This window comes from Pelophylax lessonae, assembly GCF_965119305.1.
Source record: "Pelophylax lessonae genome assembly, chromosome: 2".
Classification (NCBI taxonomy): domain Eukaryota; kingdom Metazoa; phylum Chordata; class Amphibia; order Anura; family Ranidae; genus Pelophylax; species Pelophylax lessonae.
In genome coordinates this window covers 332,173,396-332,191,113 of record NC_138769.1, presented here as the reverse complement: position 1 = coordinate 332,191,113, position 17,718 = coordinate 332,173,396, and the positions used below count along the sequence as shown (strand labels likewise).

General features: G+C 48.1%; 1 protein-coding gene across 1 annotated transcript in view; it reads left to right on the top strand.

Moving 5' to 3' along the window:
* Positions 1–17,718, top strand: part of LOC309545130 (protein argonaute-4) — a 149,645-nt gene that overhangs the window by 41,243 nt on the left and 90,684 nt on the right. The window contains exons 2-3 of the mRNA XM_082244260.1: positions 10,328–10,496; positions 10,590–10,710. Of these exons, the coding sequence (XP_082100386.1) occupies positions 10,328–10,496; positions 10,590–10,710 (290 nt within the window). The remainder of the gene's footprint in view (positions 1–10,327; positions 10,497–10,589; positions 10,711–17,718) is intronic.

Here is a 17,718-nt window from a genome sequence, read left to right as displayed (position 1 = left end):
CGAGGCTCAGGTATCTTTTTAGTCTGACTTTAGATGGATCTAATAGCTAATCCCTTCGATTCAGTGATCTTTGATCGGGGGATATAGCATAATCTTCTTTCTTCTTCTTTGAAGAATATATGGAGAGACTCTCCACCGTGACCATCACCTTTAGACACTGGCGAAAAAACGGAGGTACCTCTGTGTGGGAGGGGTTATATAGGGGGACATCCTTTCTGATTGGTTGCCAGTTCCCTTTACCTCTAGGTGGCTAAATAACCCATATGTTATGATTTATGGCTCTGCGTCACGTGATGTACAAAAAAATGCATTTTTTAAATACAATATGTAGATTTGCTTCAGACATAAATAATGCGATTGTGACAATTTTTTTGCTTTTAGCCGCAAATCTGTAGAAAGACTGAAGAGGGAAATATTTCATCAGCTTTAGTTCATGTTCTTATACATACATCTTGAGCAACTTATATTTCCTATACATGACTGTTCATCTCTCATTGAGCCAAATATAGATTTATATATTATATTATATATATATATTAGATATATATTGACAAAAAGTCAAACTTCTCAGTGGGTTTTTTTTTTTTTTTTTCATTTTTTGCATCTAGGTAAATTGGGGAATCAAAATATTTAAAATATGTTTTTTTTTCGTTATAATAAAACCTTTTTCCAGGTGGATTATGGCGTCTAAAATACAGTTGGTCTACTTCCAGGCATCGGAAAAATAAATGCTTAGTCTAGGGGGTACCTGGGCTTTTTTCTTTTTTTTTTTTTTGTCACTCCAGCTGTCTTTTGCAAGCTGTGTGACTGGTCCCTTCAATGTTAAAACTAGCAGTTATATATGGATTTCATCATGTACAAGGCAGGACGAAGCATCCTGCACTGTAGGCACTTACAGCAAAGACTTAAACAGAGCATCGTAGTGAAGAGCCCTGGGAGTGTGAGGTGAATATTATGGCCTTTTGGTTTAACTCCTGACTTGGTTCATTTAACACTTGCAGTGCATGAGAGGAGACCCCACATCTTTAACACTTTGCTTTCTCTGTGCAAAGAAACAGGAGTGCTTTAAAAGATGAGCCAAAATGCACACTTAAATCCTGTTAATGCTGAACTTTCAAAAATACCTCTGTTCCAACACCCATGAGATCCAGCTCTTGCTTCTTCCACGTTCTTGTCTTTGGCCATCTTGATTGGCCAGTGATATTACTTATGAGCAGGAGTGCAGTCAGTCATCCCAGTATACAGGCACTGTGCCAGAATGCGCAGCTCAGTGTTTATTTTCCAGAGTATTGCAAACAGGCTGTCAAGTAGGGATGCACCGAAATTTCGGCCACCGAAATTATCGGCCGAAAATGAGCCTATCTAATTTCGGCTGATAATGGGTTAACAGTGCCGAAAATAAATATGGCCGCCATGGGGAAGGAGGAGGGCGCAGCGCAGGGCAGGTTTTAAAAGTCCCGCCTCTGGCCGGCCGTCCACCTCTTAATGACGTCCCTACTATGATCTGTGCATTATGAATTATACCCGGCGGGGGGGGGGGGGGGGGGGGTAGGGCGAGCGGCCGCTATAGAGAGAACTAATGTAATCCTTCACTGTCAGCTCAGCACGTGTGTGTGAATGAGAACAGAACTGAGCTGACACCGGGCGGGCGGAGCGGCCGCTATTAGCTGTAACTATGTGAGAGCTTCACTTCCCTGACAGGCATGTATCTCCGCTGACAAGGAAGTGAAACTCTCACATAGTTACAGCTAATAGCGGCCGCTCCGCCCGGTGTCAGCTCAGTTCTGTTCTCATTCACACATAGACGTGAGGAGCTGACAGTGAAGGATCACATTAGTTCTCTCTATAGCGGCCGCTCGCCCCGCCCCCCGCCTAGTATGTCCATTCATAATGCACAGATCGTAGTAGGGACGTCATTGAGAGGCGGTGCCGCCGGCCAGAGGCGGGACTTTTGAATGCAGGACACCCGAGGAGGAGGACGCTGAGGCAGTGGGGGTGGGGGAAGGGGGGGGGATTGAGCTGAGGCAGCTTACCAATGGTATTTGTATTATGAAGCATGAGGGGTTAATGTATTGTCACTGCTGGTCACTCATCTATTAGTGATCGACCAGTGGCAGGTAATTAACCCTTTTGTGCTGCATTAGTGCAACCAGTATCAGTGTTAATTAACACTGGTTGCACTAATGCAGCACAAAGGGGTTAATTACCTGCCACTGGTCGATCACTAATAGATGAGTGACCAGCAGTGACAATACATTAACCCCCTCATGCTTCATAATACAAATACCATTGGTAATTAAATTAACCTCTTGCCAACCCATCACAGTACACATACTGTGACAGGGTGGCAGCGACAGGTGTACGTCGCTGCCTGTTTTTGGTGTATGCCCCTGTTCTATCCATTTCAAATTTTTTTTGGGGAAAGTCATTTTCGGTTTCGGTTTTTGGCCAAGGGCATCCTGCATTTTCGGTTTCGGCCCAAAATTTTCATTTCGGTGCATCCCTACTGTCAAGTATTCCCTTTGCAGCAGAGACATTGTGTGCCTATTCTGCAATAAAGACCCTGCCTATTTGCAATTTTTTGTCCAATTGTTGTTCTGCTTTAACACTATTAAATTGGTAAAAAATACTTTCCTAGATAGCTTGTCCCTCCTGTGTAGTTTTGAGACCCTGTTCCCAATTAGATGTGCATCCAAATGATTTTATGCATATTTAACTGTAAAAGTTCAGTTTTGAAGTTTAAATACCCTGACTGCTGCAGTTCACCGCCATCTTGAATGCCATGCCTGCATCACTAGCAGACTGAGCTGTCAGTAATGTATAGTTCTACCTTCCCTATCTTCTGGCCGTTGAACACTTTTAAAAGCGTCAGAATTTTTTTCTGCAAAAATGCTGCTGGCTTCTAGGAGAATTAAATGTCTTGTGTTCATGAGGCCTGAAGATTCATGTCCTTATTCCAGGTAAGGGGGCACCTAGAGCTGGTCCCAGTAGACTTGTAGTTGTGAATTCTCTGGACAAGAAATTAAATTGTTTTTTTGTGCTTGCCAGTAAATCGATTTCTTGGAGTGCATTGAGGAACCCCGGTCCTGCTTTTCTGCCTTGTAAATGTCCTTAGTACCGACTTGTCACAAAACTGAAATGTTGGGTTAAAGGGGGCTGGCTTACAATTTTTCTGTTTGCTAGTGGCAAGTCCTTCTGTAGACAGCAGAATTATCTGAAATGTCAATCCACTCCAAGAAAAACATTTTATGTTTTCGGTGTGTCCTGTTCAACCAAAACGTTGGTGTGCTGTGCAGAATTATGCAACGTCTGCATTTTTCCACACAGCTCAGCACACAAACAGCTGTAATATTCTCAAACGCTATGCAAGTAGAATTAAAGTGAACTGTATTAATTCTGAAAGGGAAGAGTGTGAGGACACAGGATGTGGTGTGAATATGCTTTGAAACAAAACGTTTACGAACTGATGTCGATGTAGATAAAAACTTGCTGAAACGTGCATGAAAATTTTGTGTGCCCATCAAATCCGCATATTGTTTTTCCATCTGCTTTTGTGCGCATGTGTATAAGAAAACCTAGATGGGCATTAACATCAGTTTTTGTCCTGTCTCTATTATTTCCTTGTGTGTGTTAATTAAACCTGTATTTGAGTGTTGCCGAAAAATGCAGAAATGCTGGCCGTTTCAGCATAGCTCTGCAGTGCAGGGCACATAGAAAACATTAATTTCTCTTGCGTCCTCTGTCGCCGCCCGATGGTATTAGCCTTCACTAATGGGTAATGGCGCACTCTGCAGGAGCAGGCTAGGCAGATAATTATCAGGTTAATACAAAAAAACTGTTATACCTCAGCACACCACTAGGGGGCCATCCCTGAGCCATTACCAGAACCCAATCTGATATTACCTCCATTTGAAGCTGCCTAGCATCAGAAGTAGAGCTAGGTTTTCTCTGGGTTTTTTTTTTTTTCCTGAATTTGTTTTTTCTTTACACAATAGATTTTTATTTTCTCTCACTATCACTATCACTAGTTAGCCAGGAATTCCTTTCCTGGAGGACTACAAGTGACTGCAGAGCTTGGCCTCGGACTGGGTATCATAGATCCTTATGGAGTCCCAGCCTGCTATCTAGCGTTGCAGGTTACTGGTACGCCCAGGCCTCGCAACGACAGTGCCCCTCCATATGGGGACGAGCCTGCGGAGCTGCGCTTCGCAGAGGATGTCTCAACCCAGATCGACCGCGTGTTGCCAGCGTCCCTCCATGGCTGACGGCACCCCCACTTAGGGTGGAAGGTCTCTCGTATCTGAGTGGTGCACGCTTCTGGACTGGTGAGTACTGATACCCCCTTGTCCCTGGGGACGTTTGGGGGGTTGTGGGCCCACTCTTAGGGGATAGCAGGGCTGGTGGTCTCTGTAGGATCCCCCTTCTGGCCAGGTTGTGGGTTTTCTCTCTCCCTCCCTGCTCCCGCTGGGGTGCTGTAGGGGTCTCTCTGGGGTCCCTGATGTTGGCCAGAATGTGTTCACTTATTTTGCCGCCATTTGGGTGGCCTCCATGTTTTATGTTGTGCAGTATCTCAGCTCTGTGTGAGGACAGCAGCCATGTTAGGATTTCTGCACAGGCTCCCGGTCAGGCGCTATCTTGGATGTGGGCAACATGTCTAGTAAAGGCAAGTGGCCATTTTCCCTGTGACTTTTGTCATAGACTTTCATTAGGCACCTTTTCTCTGGGCTCGAGGGCTGGCCTCTAGCGATGTGAGGTCACTTCCTCCTTATTTTTCTCCTGTGAAAAAATGTGCTGACAGGATGAGGATTTTTGTTAATCCCTGTGTAATTTTTCAACCAAAACGATTTTTATTTGTGGGTAGTGTGTTTTTCACAGGGGGCCCTTTCTGTTTACGGGGGGGGGGGGGGGGTCCGCAAGAATCGCTGATTTAAAGGGCCAGCGTCCCTTTTTCATTTTAAGGAAAAAATGGACTCCCAGGATAATCACCCGCAGACCTGGTGGGGGCTTCTGGTACACCTGAATCCTCTCCCATGGTCCCATATCTGCTGCTCTGGCGACTTTGGCGTCCTAGGTGAATCTGCTGATGTCGGCACCCTCCTCCATAAAAACTGCCTGTGCCCTCCCAGTCCTCTGACTCTGAGCCCGAAATGGTTGCCACGGACGATGATCCCCCTGAGGGGTCCCGGTCCGCCGCTTTGAGAGAGAGGAGGAGGGGGGGGAATCTTCCTCCTCGGTAACGCGGGAACGTGCTGCGATCGATGCTCTCATGGGCGTCCTAACAAACTCTCAATCGTAACGATGAGCCGGCTCAATCAAGTGAGTGGTCCCGCAGACCCCAGTAGTCGGGTCAGGCTTTTTTCCTGCCCGGAGGGTTTTCACGGGATTGTGAATGGCCAGTGGCGGCGCATTTAGCACATGGTGGTGGTAGTGGTGCACCGAAATTTCGGCAACCTAAATTTTTGGCCGAAAATGGGCTTATTCCATACTACTACTATGATGTGCATGAATGAACGAACACACTGGGCGGGCGGGCGAGCTGCCGCTAATAGCTGTAACTAAGTGTGCGCTTCACTTTCCTAGTATCTCCGATGACGGGCTCAATTATAGCCATTAGCGGCCGCTCGTCCGCCCGCCTGCCTGGTGTGTTAGTTCATTCATGCACATCGTAGTAGTAGTGACATCACCGGGAGGCGGGACGCCGGCCACAGGCGCATATTTTGAAAGGAAGGACACAGGAGGACTGGAGCTGAGAGTAAGGAGATTGCATCATTGGGATGGGGAGGGACGCTGAGGCAGAGGGGGGGTGGCGCTGAGGCAGGGGGAGGGACGCTGAGGCGGGGGGGGGGGGGGCGCTGAGGCGAGGTTACCAATGGTATTAGTATTATGCAGCATGAGGGGGTTAATGTATTGCCACTGCTGGTAACTGATGCATTAGTGACCGACCAGTGGCAGTTAACCCCTTTGTGCTGCATTAGTGCAACCAGTATCAGTGCAACCAGTGTTAATTATCACTGATACTGGTTGCACTAATGTAGCACAAAGGGGTAATTAACTGCCACTGGTCGGTCACTAATGCATCAGTGACCAGCAGTGGCAATACATTAACCCCCTCATGCTGCATAATACAAATACCATTGGTAATTAAATTAACCACTTGCCGACCCGTCACAGTACATATACTGTGACAGGGTGGCAGCGACAGGTGTACGTTGCTGCCTGTTTTTGGCGTATGCCCCTGTTCTATCTATTTTAAAATCATTTGGGGGAAAAAAGTAATTTTCGATTTTCGGCCAAGGGCATCCTGCATTTTCGGTTTTGGTTTTGCGGCCCAGAATTTTCATTTCGGTGCATCCCTAGTTGGTGGTGCCTAAGCGTTTTTCCATCCGCTACCCGTTTTTTGGAGACGGTAAAGGAACGCTGGACAGTATCCCCAAGCAGGGGATCACACTATGTCTAGGCTGCATAAGTCCACCTTGCTGCCAGTAGACTATTTCCCGGTATTTAAGGATCCGGCTGATAGGCGTATGGAAGCGCTTGCCCGCCACATTTATTTAGTGGCGGGTTCCCTGTTGAAACCTGTTTTTTGCCTCAGTGATGTCCTCTCGGGCGCTCACGACATTGTGCAAAGGGCTTCGCAGCAGCATCAGCTAATCCACACTGCGATGTTCCTGTGCGACGCGGCCTTGGCCGTGGCTCGGTTGGTCACACGGTTGTTGGCGGTGGGGATTGCGATCCACCGTATTACCTGGTTAAAGCGCTGGTCGGTTGACCACATGTCCAAAAAGACGGTGTCTGAGGTCCCCTATGAGGGGGGTCGTCTTTTGTGGCCTTACCCTTTGGTCTTTCTTCAGCTCCTCGAGTGTTCACAAAGGTTTTCGCCCTAGTGTTGGCCTTGTTATGGCAGAAGGGGATTGCGGTACTAGGTTACCTGAACGATCTACTTATGTGTGCAGAGTCTTCCTCGGCTCTAGAAGCCGACTTAAACGTTATGGTGCGAACTTGAATTTTCAGAATTTAGCACGGTCTCCATCCACAAAGCTGGGCTACTTGGGTCTGATGCTGGATTCAGCGTCAGCCTGGGTTTTTCTCAGACAAAACTTTTGAAGCTACAGGATGCTGTTCGGCTCCTGTTGTCCAACCATTGATCGTCACTCAAAACTTGCATCCAAGTACTGGGTCTGATGGTATCTACGGTTCCGTTTGCGCAGTTCCACACCAGATCTTTACAAAGGGAGATTTTGATCAAATGGAACAAGGATCCGCTGTCATTGGACAATCTGATTCTGTTGAGTTGGGGTTCGAGGGAGTCTCTCTTATGGTGGCTCCGTTCCCCAGCTCTACGTCTGGGAAAATCTTTTCTTCCCCCTGTATTGGACTGTAATCACCACGGTTGCCAGTCTGTCCAGATGGGTAGGTGTCTTCGGAGTGTGTTCGGCCCTAGGTGTCTGGACTTGGGAAGAATCCAGGTTGACGATCAACATCCTGGAAATTCTGGAAATTCAGGCGATCAGACTTTGTCTCAATGGACGGATCGTCTGCAGGGACGCCCTGTGCAGGTACAATTGGACAATGCTGCGGTTGTGGCATATGTCTATCATCAAGGGGGCATGAAGAGTGCCGGCATCTTGAGGTGGGCAGAACAATATGTTCCAGCCCTCTCTGCTGTGCACATTCCGGGGGTAGAGAATTGGCAAGCGGACTATCTCAGTCGGCAGACGTTGGATCCGGGAGAATGGTCTCTTTACCTGGAGGTTTTCATCAACTGTGTCTTTGGTGCGGGACCCCCGATGTGGACCTGCTGGATTTCAGAGGTGCAGAGGTTCATGTCAAGGTCTCGGATCCTCTGGCCGATGCTGCAGTCGCCCTGGTGGCCCATTGGGGTCAGTATCGTCTGATTTACGCCTTTCCTCCAATACAACTTCTGTCAAGACTGCTACGCATAATCGAGGTAGAATGGATTCCAGTGGCGCCAAACTGGCCTCCCCAGTCTTGGTACGCAGGCCTGATAAGACTGGTATCAGACGTCCCTTGGAAACTTCCTCTCAGGGAAGATCTTCAGTCTCAGTGACCGATCTTCCATCCTGCTTTACGGTTGCTGGCTTTAACAGCATGGCTATTAAAAGCCAGATGCTGAAAGACACAGGGCTGTCAGTCAGTGATTCCTATGCTGTTGAAGGCTAGGAAATCTACTTCCAGGAAGGTTTATCATAGAGTTTGGAAGGTGTACATTACTTGTGTGAGTCGCCGGGGGGTTTCTCATCGCTTCTTTTTTGTCTCGCCTGTTGGAGTTTCTACAATTGGGTAAAGATCAACGTTTGGCTCTGGGCACCATGAAGGGCCAGATTTCCACCTTGGCTATTTTTTTCCAAAAGCCGTTGTCGGTGAAATCCTTGGTTCACACTTTAGTGCAGGAAGTTCGCCATCTGGATCCTCCGGTGCGATCCCTGGTACCTCAGTGGGTTCTAAATTTGGTTCTGCTGGTGCTTAAAAGGCCTACCTTTGAAAATATTCGAGAAATTCCTCTGGTCACTCTGCCGCAGAAGGTGGCTCTCTTGGTAGATATTACTTCCGCAGGTCGCGTGTCGAAGTTGGGTGTGTTGTCCTGTCGGTCACCTTAACTGGTGATTCAAAGGGACCAGGTGGGGTTGCGACCCTGTTGGGCGTTCCTTCCTAAGGTTGTCTCGGGGTTTCATTTTGAATGAAGACATTGTGCTACCATCCCTAATGTCCTAAGCCTACACATCCTAAGGAAATTGCTTTGCATTCTTTAGATGTGATTAGGGCAGATTTGAGTGTACCTGGCGCTGACTGAACCGATTGGAAATCGGATTCTTTGTTTTTTACAGATGGCCCTCGTAAGGGGCAGGCCACATCTGCTGCAACCATTTCCAAGTGGATCAGGCAGAGGGTGGTGCAGCCCTACTCCATTAGGGGCCGGTTCCTCCTTTCCCTGTTAAAGCGCATTCTACGTGGGCGCTTAGTGCCTCCTGGGCCTTCCGTCATCAGGCGTCAGTGATTCAGGTGTGCAAGGCGGCTACATGGTCGTCTGTACACACATTCACAAAGTTTTATAAGGTGGATGTGCTTGCATCTTCAGATACGGCGTTAGGCCGCAAAGTTTTGTAGGCTTCGGTTGCAGAGGCTTCGGCTTTTTGAGGGTGAAAGTTTTTCCTGGGGGTGAGCTGCAGTTCCTAGTTGAGCTCCTGTTACCTGGTTGTCTATGTTTAGCCTTGTTGGGAGTTCTGCGTTTGCTGTGTTTTTTCCCCCCAACCCTTATGTTGATACTGCTTTGGGACGTACCAGTGGTTGGAAGAATTGAAGCTTTGTCAGTGAACGGAAGAGAACTGGATTTTTGTCTTACCGTAAAATCCTTTTCTCTGAGGTTTACTGACAGACGCAGCACCTGACCCCTCTTTTGGGGCTATTTGTTATGACACTGCTTGTTACAAACTGAAGTCCTACAGCAGGAAGTGATGGTATACCCTCTGGAACTGCCCCAGGGACATAGCCAAAAAAGTTTCCGCTTAGTCCTACTTCTAGACGGTGAGACAATAAGCCCAGTGGTTTTAAGAATTGAAGATGTGTCTGTCAGTGAACCTCAGAGAGAGGGTTTTTATGGTACGACAAAAATTCAGTTTTTCGTTATTGAGTCCTTACTGGTATTACAAACCCATGGGCCTGTTCACACACGTTCGGAGATTGTTTTTTTTTTTTTTTACATTAGATCGCTTTAAGGGCACATGGAAAACAATTTGTGCCCTTTTGACAGTTAAACACATCCTTTGGTTGAGCTGTGGTGCAGAAATCTGCAACATTCCTGCAGCTTTCCGTCCTGCACTGCAGCTCTCTTAGCTCCATTTCTAACCTGCATTTCTAAGCGCTAGAGCTCAGCTGTGTTGCCTAGAAATTAATGAAATAACGAACTGAGATTTCAATAAAGTTAAAAAAAAAAAAAAACGCTTGCCAATTAAAAAAAACACAAGGCATCACTGTCCAGAAACAGGCACTTGCTACGCAGTAAAATATGGTTTTACCATGCTGATAGTGTACACTTTCACATTATATATAGCTTGTGTATGCTTCACATGAAGAAAAAATCTGTTACAAATGGCATGGGAACACAGAGCTCACTTATTGAGTATGGTTGATGTCCTTATTCAGCTAGAAATGGAACACCAGTCCAATAACTCTGCTTACAAGACATAGAAACTTCACAGCCAGCTGATCTCTATGTAATTGTATATGTGATTTCAGTGTTGTGCTAAATTTGCCACATTAACGAATTTGTATTGAAAAAAAAAATGCTGATGGAATTCTCCATTTTTAGGTCCTCCACCGACCAACCTATTCCAGCCTCCGCGGCGTCCTGGCTTAGGAACATTAGGAAAACCAATAAGGCTACTGGCCAACCACTTCCAGGTGCAGATACCGAAGATTGATGTTTACCATTATGATGTGGACATTAAACCTGAGAAAAGGCCCAGAAGAGTCAACAGGTGAGCAAAGCATTTTTGACAGCAGATTTAAGGGTTCTTTATTTAAAATTGTTTAGATACATGATCTGTCCAAAAATTTCCTTTGCCACTTAGGGAGGTGGTTGACACAATGGTGCGACATTTCAAAATGCAGATATTTGGAGACCGCCAGCCTGGATATGATGGAAAGAGAAATATGTATACTGCACATCCACTGCCAATTGGGAGGGACAGGGTAAGTTTCTTTGCCACTGCCTTCTGTACTTCTGCTCTAGTTTATGGTTTTCTTTTACCCTTATGGCTCTGTTAATATGTATCAGGTGTGCTGGAGCATGCGTTCCTGTGTAAGGATGCAGTGCTTGAATCGATTGTGCTTTTAGTTTTGTTTGCTTTTGAACAGTTTACAGAGTGTTTCCCACAAAGCTGATCCTCTATAATTTTATCCGTGTGCTGTAAGTAACATACCTATAATGGTGCAAAACCAAGCATAATGTTCTAGCTGGGTAACCTTATCTGTCTGAAAAAAGAAGAAATTGTTTTTCAGGACTCTATCTTTATTAAACGGCATGTCTTATAAGGCAAAAGACCTAATGAACAAAAGTCAAATGCATGCTGCTAGTTTCATATGAGCAGTTATTTTGAAATGTAATGTACAATTCATGATTACTTTAGAGCTAATTCACAGTGTGTAATGACAGATGTTTTAGTGCATCATAAAAGGTCTGTCACCTCAAGGACACAGGAAACAATTATTTACACTGCAACGCAGCCTAGAGCCGTGCAAATAAACAGATGTGCTGCATTTTATCACGGTGGACCATACAGAATTGCTGTAAAGCACCATGTATGAAGTGTACATTTTGTACAAATCAAAGCAGTGTAATGCCCTGAATCGCGCACCACACTGCCCCCTACCGCAGCCAGGAAAGGACCTCTTTCAGAGCTAGAAAGTGCTCCAGCAGCTGTGCTTTTCAGTGTGAACTCTGCCTATAGTAGACCCCCCAAAAAGGGGAAAAAAAACTTGCATTCAACACTGCAGAATCATGTTTTGGGCACAGCCGTCATCTTCATTAGAAGTTTATCCAAGGCTGGTCATACACGATACAATTTTCCTAATCAATTTTCTTTAGATGTACCTTCAACTATGTAATGCAAGAGCCTGCCTTGCTGAAAACACATTGAAAGTATTTAGGTTTGACCTCATATTTAATGGCTTTGGTAAATCTAAAGGAAAATTGAATAAGAAATTTGTATAATGGATGGCCAGCCTAAGCCCAAAAACAAAAAGGTCAGTACTGTTGTCCAATATCTGTTGGCTCAGCAAGGAGACAGCAGAAGTTGTGGGTTCACATCCCGATCTTGGCTCGTAAACCTTTTTTTTTTTTTTTTTTGATACTGCGTCTTACCAGTCCTTGGATTTGGTGGTTAGCATGTTATACAGTGCTGTGTCATTTGGTCCCCTGTATCACCTATAAAACCTGACTGATCCTGCCAGTTTTGGCCCTCCCCCCTGTACACTGACCACAGTGTATCATGGCTGCTGAGCCCTGACACTGTGGTCCGCTTACGTGCCTCTGTCATCCACAGCCCAGCTCTCTTCTCTGTCGTCCTCCCCCCTCCCCTCCCTGCCTGTCAGCTCCTACCAATCTGTCGTCCTCCCCCCCCCCCCCCTTTCCTGCTGCTGAAACACCTTTAGACCTCACACACAATTCCTCTGTTCTAAAGCCTCCTATGCTGCAGTTTATGTCCTTTTGTAAAACGATGCCTATTTCTATCTGATTTCACAGCGCAGATCAGTGGTCACGTCCTTGAGGCTCCCCTTCTCTCGGCTGATATCTCAGCTCTCTCCTCCCCTCCTTCCGACTGACGTCAGTGGGGGAATCTCAACCCCTTCCGCTCCTAGGTGTCAGATCGGGCGAGGGAGCCTCGAGGAGTCACGTGGCCGCCGATCTGTGCCGTGAAATCAGTTAGAAATAGGCATCTTTTTAAAAAAGGACATACACTGCAGCATAGGAGGCTTTAGAACAGAGGAGATTATGTGTAGTTTATGAATTGACTTAATCACTTTAAACATTGCCATCTCTTTTTTAAACTGCTAGACCCATGTAATAGCCACGGCTCCTCGGGTCTTCACGAAGGTGTTGGCCCCAATGTTGGCACTACTGCGCCAAAGAGGCATATCGATTCTAGGTTACCTAGACGATCTCCTGCTTCATGCAGAGTCTCCTCAGACCCTGCTACAAAACATAGAAATTGCTATAATTTCTTTACAGGAATTCGGGTGGCTGGTGAACCAGCAAAAGTCATTTCTGGTTCCCACCCAGAGGCTCGAATATCTGGGTCTAATTCTAGACACAGTCAGGTTAAGAGTTTTCCTTCCGGTAGGGAAACTCCGGAAGATTCAATCAGCAGTCCAGTTGTTACTATCCAACAGCTGGTCTTCTCTTCGAACTTGCATGAGGGTTCTGGGGTTGATGGTGGCTTCCTTCGAAGCAGTCCCATTTGCCCAGTCCCATACCCGAATTCTTCAGCAAGAGATTCTTCTCAGATGGAATCGGAATCCGGAATCCCTGGACAATCGGATCCGATTGAGCAAACAGACCAGAGAGTCTCTGGTCTGGTGGCTTCGGTCTCCGATGCTCAGCCAGGGAAAGTCATTTCTGCCAATATATTGGACGATAGTGACCACGGATGCCAGTCTATCCGGATGGGGGAGGAATTCTCAGTCAGTTATCTGTCCAGGGACTTTGGTCCCTGGAAGAATCCAGGTTGCCGATAAATGTATTGGAACTGAGAGCGATCAGACTTTGTCTGATTCACTGGACCGAGCAGCTCCAGGGCAGCCCGGTTCGGATCCAGTCGGACAACGCCACGGCCGTGGCTTATGTCAATCACCAGGGGGGCACCAAGAGTGTCCGAGCGGCCAAAGAAGTGGCTTGCATTCTTCGCTGGGCGGAACGATTTGTTCCAGCTATCTCTGCGGTGTTCATTCCGGGGGTGGAGAATTGGCAGGCAGATTATCTCAGCCGTCAGACTCTGGATCAGGGGGAATGGTCCCTCCATCCAGAAGTTTTCCACCAGTTGTGCCTACGGTGGGGCACCCCGGATGTGGATCTGTTGGCATCACGATTCAACAGGAAAGTACAGAGATTCGTGGCTCGCTCCCGCGATCCTCTAGCAGAGACCGCAGACGCACTGATCGCCCCGTGGGGGCAATACCAGCTAATGTATGCCTTCCCTCCTCTCGGGTTACTGCCAAGACTTCTTCGCAGGATAGAGGAGGAAGGAATTCCAGTAATCCTGGTAGCTCCAGACTGGCCTCGCCGAGCTTGGTACGCCGACGTGGTCAGACTGGTGGCGGACGTCCCGTGGAGACTTCCTCTCAGGGAGGACCTACTGTCTCAGGGACCGATCTTCCATCCTGCTTTACGATCGCTGGCTTTAACGGCCTGGCTATTGAGACCCAGGTGCTGAAGGACAAGGGATTGTCAGCTTCAGTTATTCCTACTCTAGTTGAAGCAAGGAAAGCGACTTCCAGAAAGATTTATCATCGTACATGGAAGTCCTACATTGCATGGTGTGAACCTCTGGGGTTCCGTCCACGGTCTTATTCGGTTAGCCGAATATTAGCTTTTCTGCAACAAGGGGTTGAGCAGAAACTGGCCTTGAGCACTATCAAGGGTCAGGTCTCAGCCTTAGCTATCTTCTTTCAGAAGCCTTTGGCTACTCATTCCTTGGTGCGGAATTTCATCCAGGGGGTGCGACATCTGGCTCCGCCAGTGCGCGCGCCGTTACCACCCTGGGATCTTAATTTAGTATTGTCGGTTCTTCAGAAACCTCCCTTTGAAGATATTAGGGAGATTCCTCTACCTACGTTGTCCCAGAAGGTGGCCTTCTTGGTGGCTATCACTTCTGCACGCAGGGTGTCAGAACTGGCGGCTTTATCTTGTCGTTCCCCATATCTGGTGGTTCATAGAGATAAGGTGGTTCTTCGTCCGAATCCATCCTTCCTACCAAAAGTGGTTTCAGAATTTCATCTGAATGAAGAAATTGTATTACCTTCCCTGTGTCCTAAGCCCAGTCATCCTCGGGAGTTTGCTTTACACTCCTTGGATGTGGTCCGGGCGATCAGGGTATACTTGAAAACGACAGACTCGTTTCGCAAGACGGATTCACTTTTTGTGATCCCGGATGGACCCAAAAAGGGGTTGCCTGCATCTGCCGCGACTATTTCCAAATGGATCAGACAGACGGTGGTACAGGCTTATTCTATTAAGGGTCGGGAGCCCCCGTTCCCTGTTAAGGCGCACTCCACTCGGGCACTTAGTGCGTCATGGGCCTTTCGCCATCAGGCGTCAGTGGTCCAGGTGTGCAAGGGGGCTACCTGGTTGTAATTGCCTCCTCCAGGATTAGGACTAGGCAGAACAAAAAACACCTGGCTATACCCGTGGGTCATCCTCCGCTTGGTATATAACCACCCTCTCTGATCTAGGTAATCAGTTTTAATCTGTCTAGTCAGAAATAAGAACCTAGGCTCCCAGCTGGGATCTCTGGTCATAGCAGTTTTTCTTCTTCCTTACATCTTGTTTTTTCTCTCGGGAGATCTACAATCAACTGCCTGGGCGACAGGCTGGATAATCTAGATCCAGTGGTCCCCCCACCCCTGTCCAGCCAGCAAGCACGTGCAGACTGCAGCTACGCACTAGGTCAGCCGCAAGATAGCCTCACGGACAGAGGCTGGCCCCCGAGTTAAACATCTCGCAGGGTCGCCTATGACCAGGCTTGGGTCTGAGTCACAGCGGTCCCTTGGCCGACAGCTCCCCTACTTCGGTGGCAAGGATTCTGTCCGGAGTGTTACCCGCAACATGGAAGGGTAAGTACAGCCCCCCCCCCTCCCCTTTTGGCTTTTTTTTTTTGGGGTGGACGTAGGTAACCTCCAGGGGCAGTCAGACTTGCCTGTAGGTTCCCTCCTTCCATCCTTTAAATCCCTCAATGAGCTGGGCTTCTCCCACTTTCCCCCCTGTCTGGACATTGAGTCTGGTGGGGGTTCCATGGCAGAGGATGCATAGGAGACCCCTGGGGTCTCCCCCGCTGTCCCCTTTCTGTAAGGGTCCGGGGATAGTGTGTCCTGCCCTGGTAGTTTGGAGGGGTCCCAGTGTAGGAGACCCCTAGGTGCATGTCCCACTGTTTGCAGTGTGGGTATAGTGAAAAGGGGGTCCCAGTGCAGCGAACAGTGCAGAGTGCGCAGTGGAGTCTCTCCTAACGTGTCTTATCTTCAGGAGGGGATCCCCTTGCAGAGGGCGCTGGCTGCATGCTGTAGCTAATGGCGGCCATTTTCCCTAATTCTGGCTGGTGTCCGGTTTGTGGCCATGTTTGTGTAGCCCAATGTCCTGGGGCCATTTTTCCTTAGGTCGGGAGACGCCCGAAGCTTCGTGAGAATGACAAAGCTCCTCCTCTTCCTCCTCAGTTTCCTCTTCTGTGCCCGAGACACATGAACAGGGATGGCATCCATGATGATGCTGGGTTCGAATTCTCTGCGCTCCTCCGGTCGGTAGGGTAAGTCCTTGGGGGTCCCTGTTATCTCTCTCTCTCTCTCTGCTGATAGGTACTCTGAGCCTTGAGGGGATCCTTTAGTGGTGCCAAAAGATCATTTTTGTACTGCATGGTCTTGCTTTCCTTTATGGAGCCTCAGGATCACATATCCCCTGCTGACTCCCTCTTGGAGGTGGCAGGTCCCTCAGATCCCCAGCTTCCCCCTGGTTGCACTGACGGCGGTCCTGCAGTCCTAAGTGTCCTGGGTGGAAGTGGCGTGTGGGCAACGTCCCAGGACGAAGCGTCCCCCGCTCAGTCTGTCTCATCGGATTCTGAGCCAGATGCCGACGTGGACGCAGCCTGTCCAGGGGGGCTTAATATCACAACCCCAGATCCATCCAATGGTGAGGATGATTCTTCAATAGTCACAGCAGTGAATAAAAAAGGTAGGCACGCTTATCACTGCAGTGCATGAGACTTTAAAAATGGAGGATGCTGCTGATGTAGCCACGGAAGTGGCTGTGTCGTTTGGTATGCAAGTCACCTCGTACTCCAAAGGTGTTTATGTGCCTTATTTTGACAGGTTTTCCTGTAAGGAATGGGAACAACCAAAATTACCCTTTGTGGTTCCCAAATGTTTTGCTGTACATTACCCTTTTGAGGAGTCCCTTTTAAAAAAAAAGTGGACTAGCTCACCAGTGGTGGACCCTCCTGTTTTCAGGAGAAATAAAGCAACCATGATCCCAGTAGAGGAATCCCCGTCCTTTAAGGACCTGGCTGATGGGAAAGCAGAGGCTGTGGGACGCAGCAGGTTTTCTATGGCTGGTTCAGCGTTGTGGCCAGACTTTGCCTCAGCCCTGGTGTCTCAGGCCTAACTGAATGGGCCAAGCTTTTGCAACAGGGCCTGGGGGGTTAGCAGGTTCTTGCTGCTGATGTTGATTTAGCGGACCAGATGGTCCATGGGCTGCAGTTTATTTGTGATGCAGCTTTAGATACAGCTCCTGTGCAGTCCTAATTTCTGTCGCTCATTGACAGACGCAGACTTCTTGATATCAGTATGGATATACTGCCCCCTACAGGAGTAGGACACTAGGCAGGAAAAAAGTTCTGGCCACGCCTTATGGGCAGTCCCAGGGGGTATATCCCCTCTCTCCCTGCTACAGGATGCCAGTTTTTTTCTGCCTAGTCAGGACCTAAGTTCCTTGCTGGGATCTCTGGTCCTGGCAAGCTTTTTTTAGATAAATCTTTTTTAGTTAGCTTTTTTTCTCCAGTTTGTTCCTGTGAGATCTTCAAGCAATTATGCTGAATCTGGGCGACGGGCTGGATGTTGAGATCCGGTTGTCACCCCAGCCGGCCTATGAGCGTGTGCAGGCCCTAGCTCCGAAGGGTCGGGTTCCTCCGTTCCCTGTTAAGGCGCACTCCACTCGGGCTCTTAGTGCTTCCTGGGCCTTCCGCCATCAGGCGTCGGTGCTTCAGGTTTGCAAGGCGGCTACCTGGTCCTCGGCTCATACCTTTACAAAATTTTATAAAGTTGATGTGCTGGCATCGGTGGATGCCTCTTTTGGCCGCAAGGTTCTGCAGGCCGCTGTTTGAGGGGACCGTTGGTCTACCTCGGGGGGTTTTTTTCAGTTGGGTCTCATCCTTTTGTTCGATGAGTCCTTGATGCTTCTGGTTGGCTCCGGTTGGGCCTTCTGGATTGGATTTTTATTTC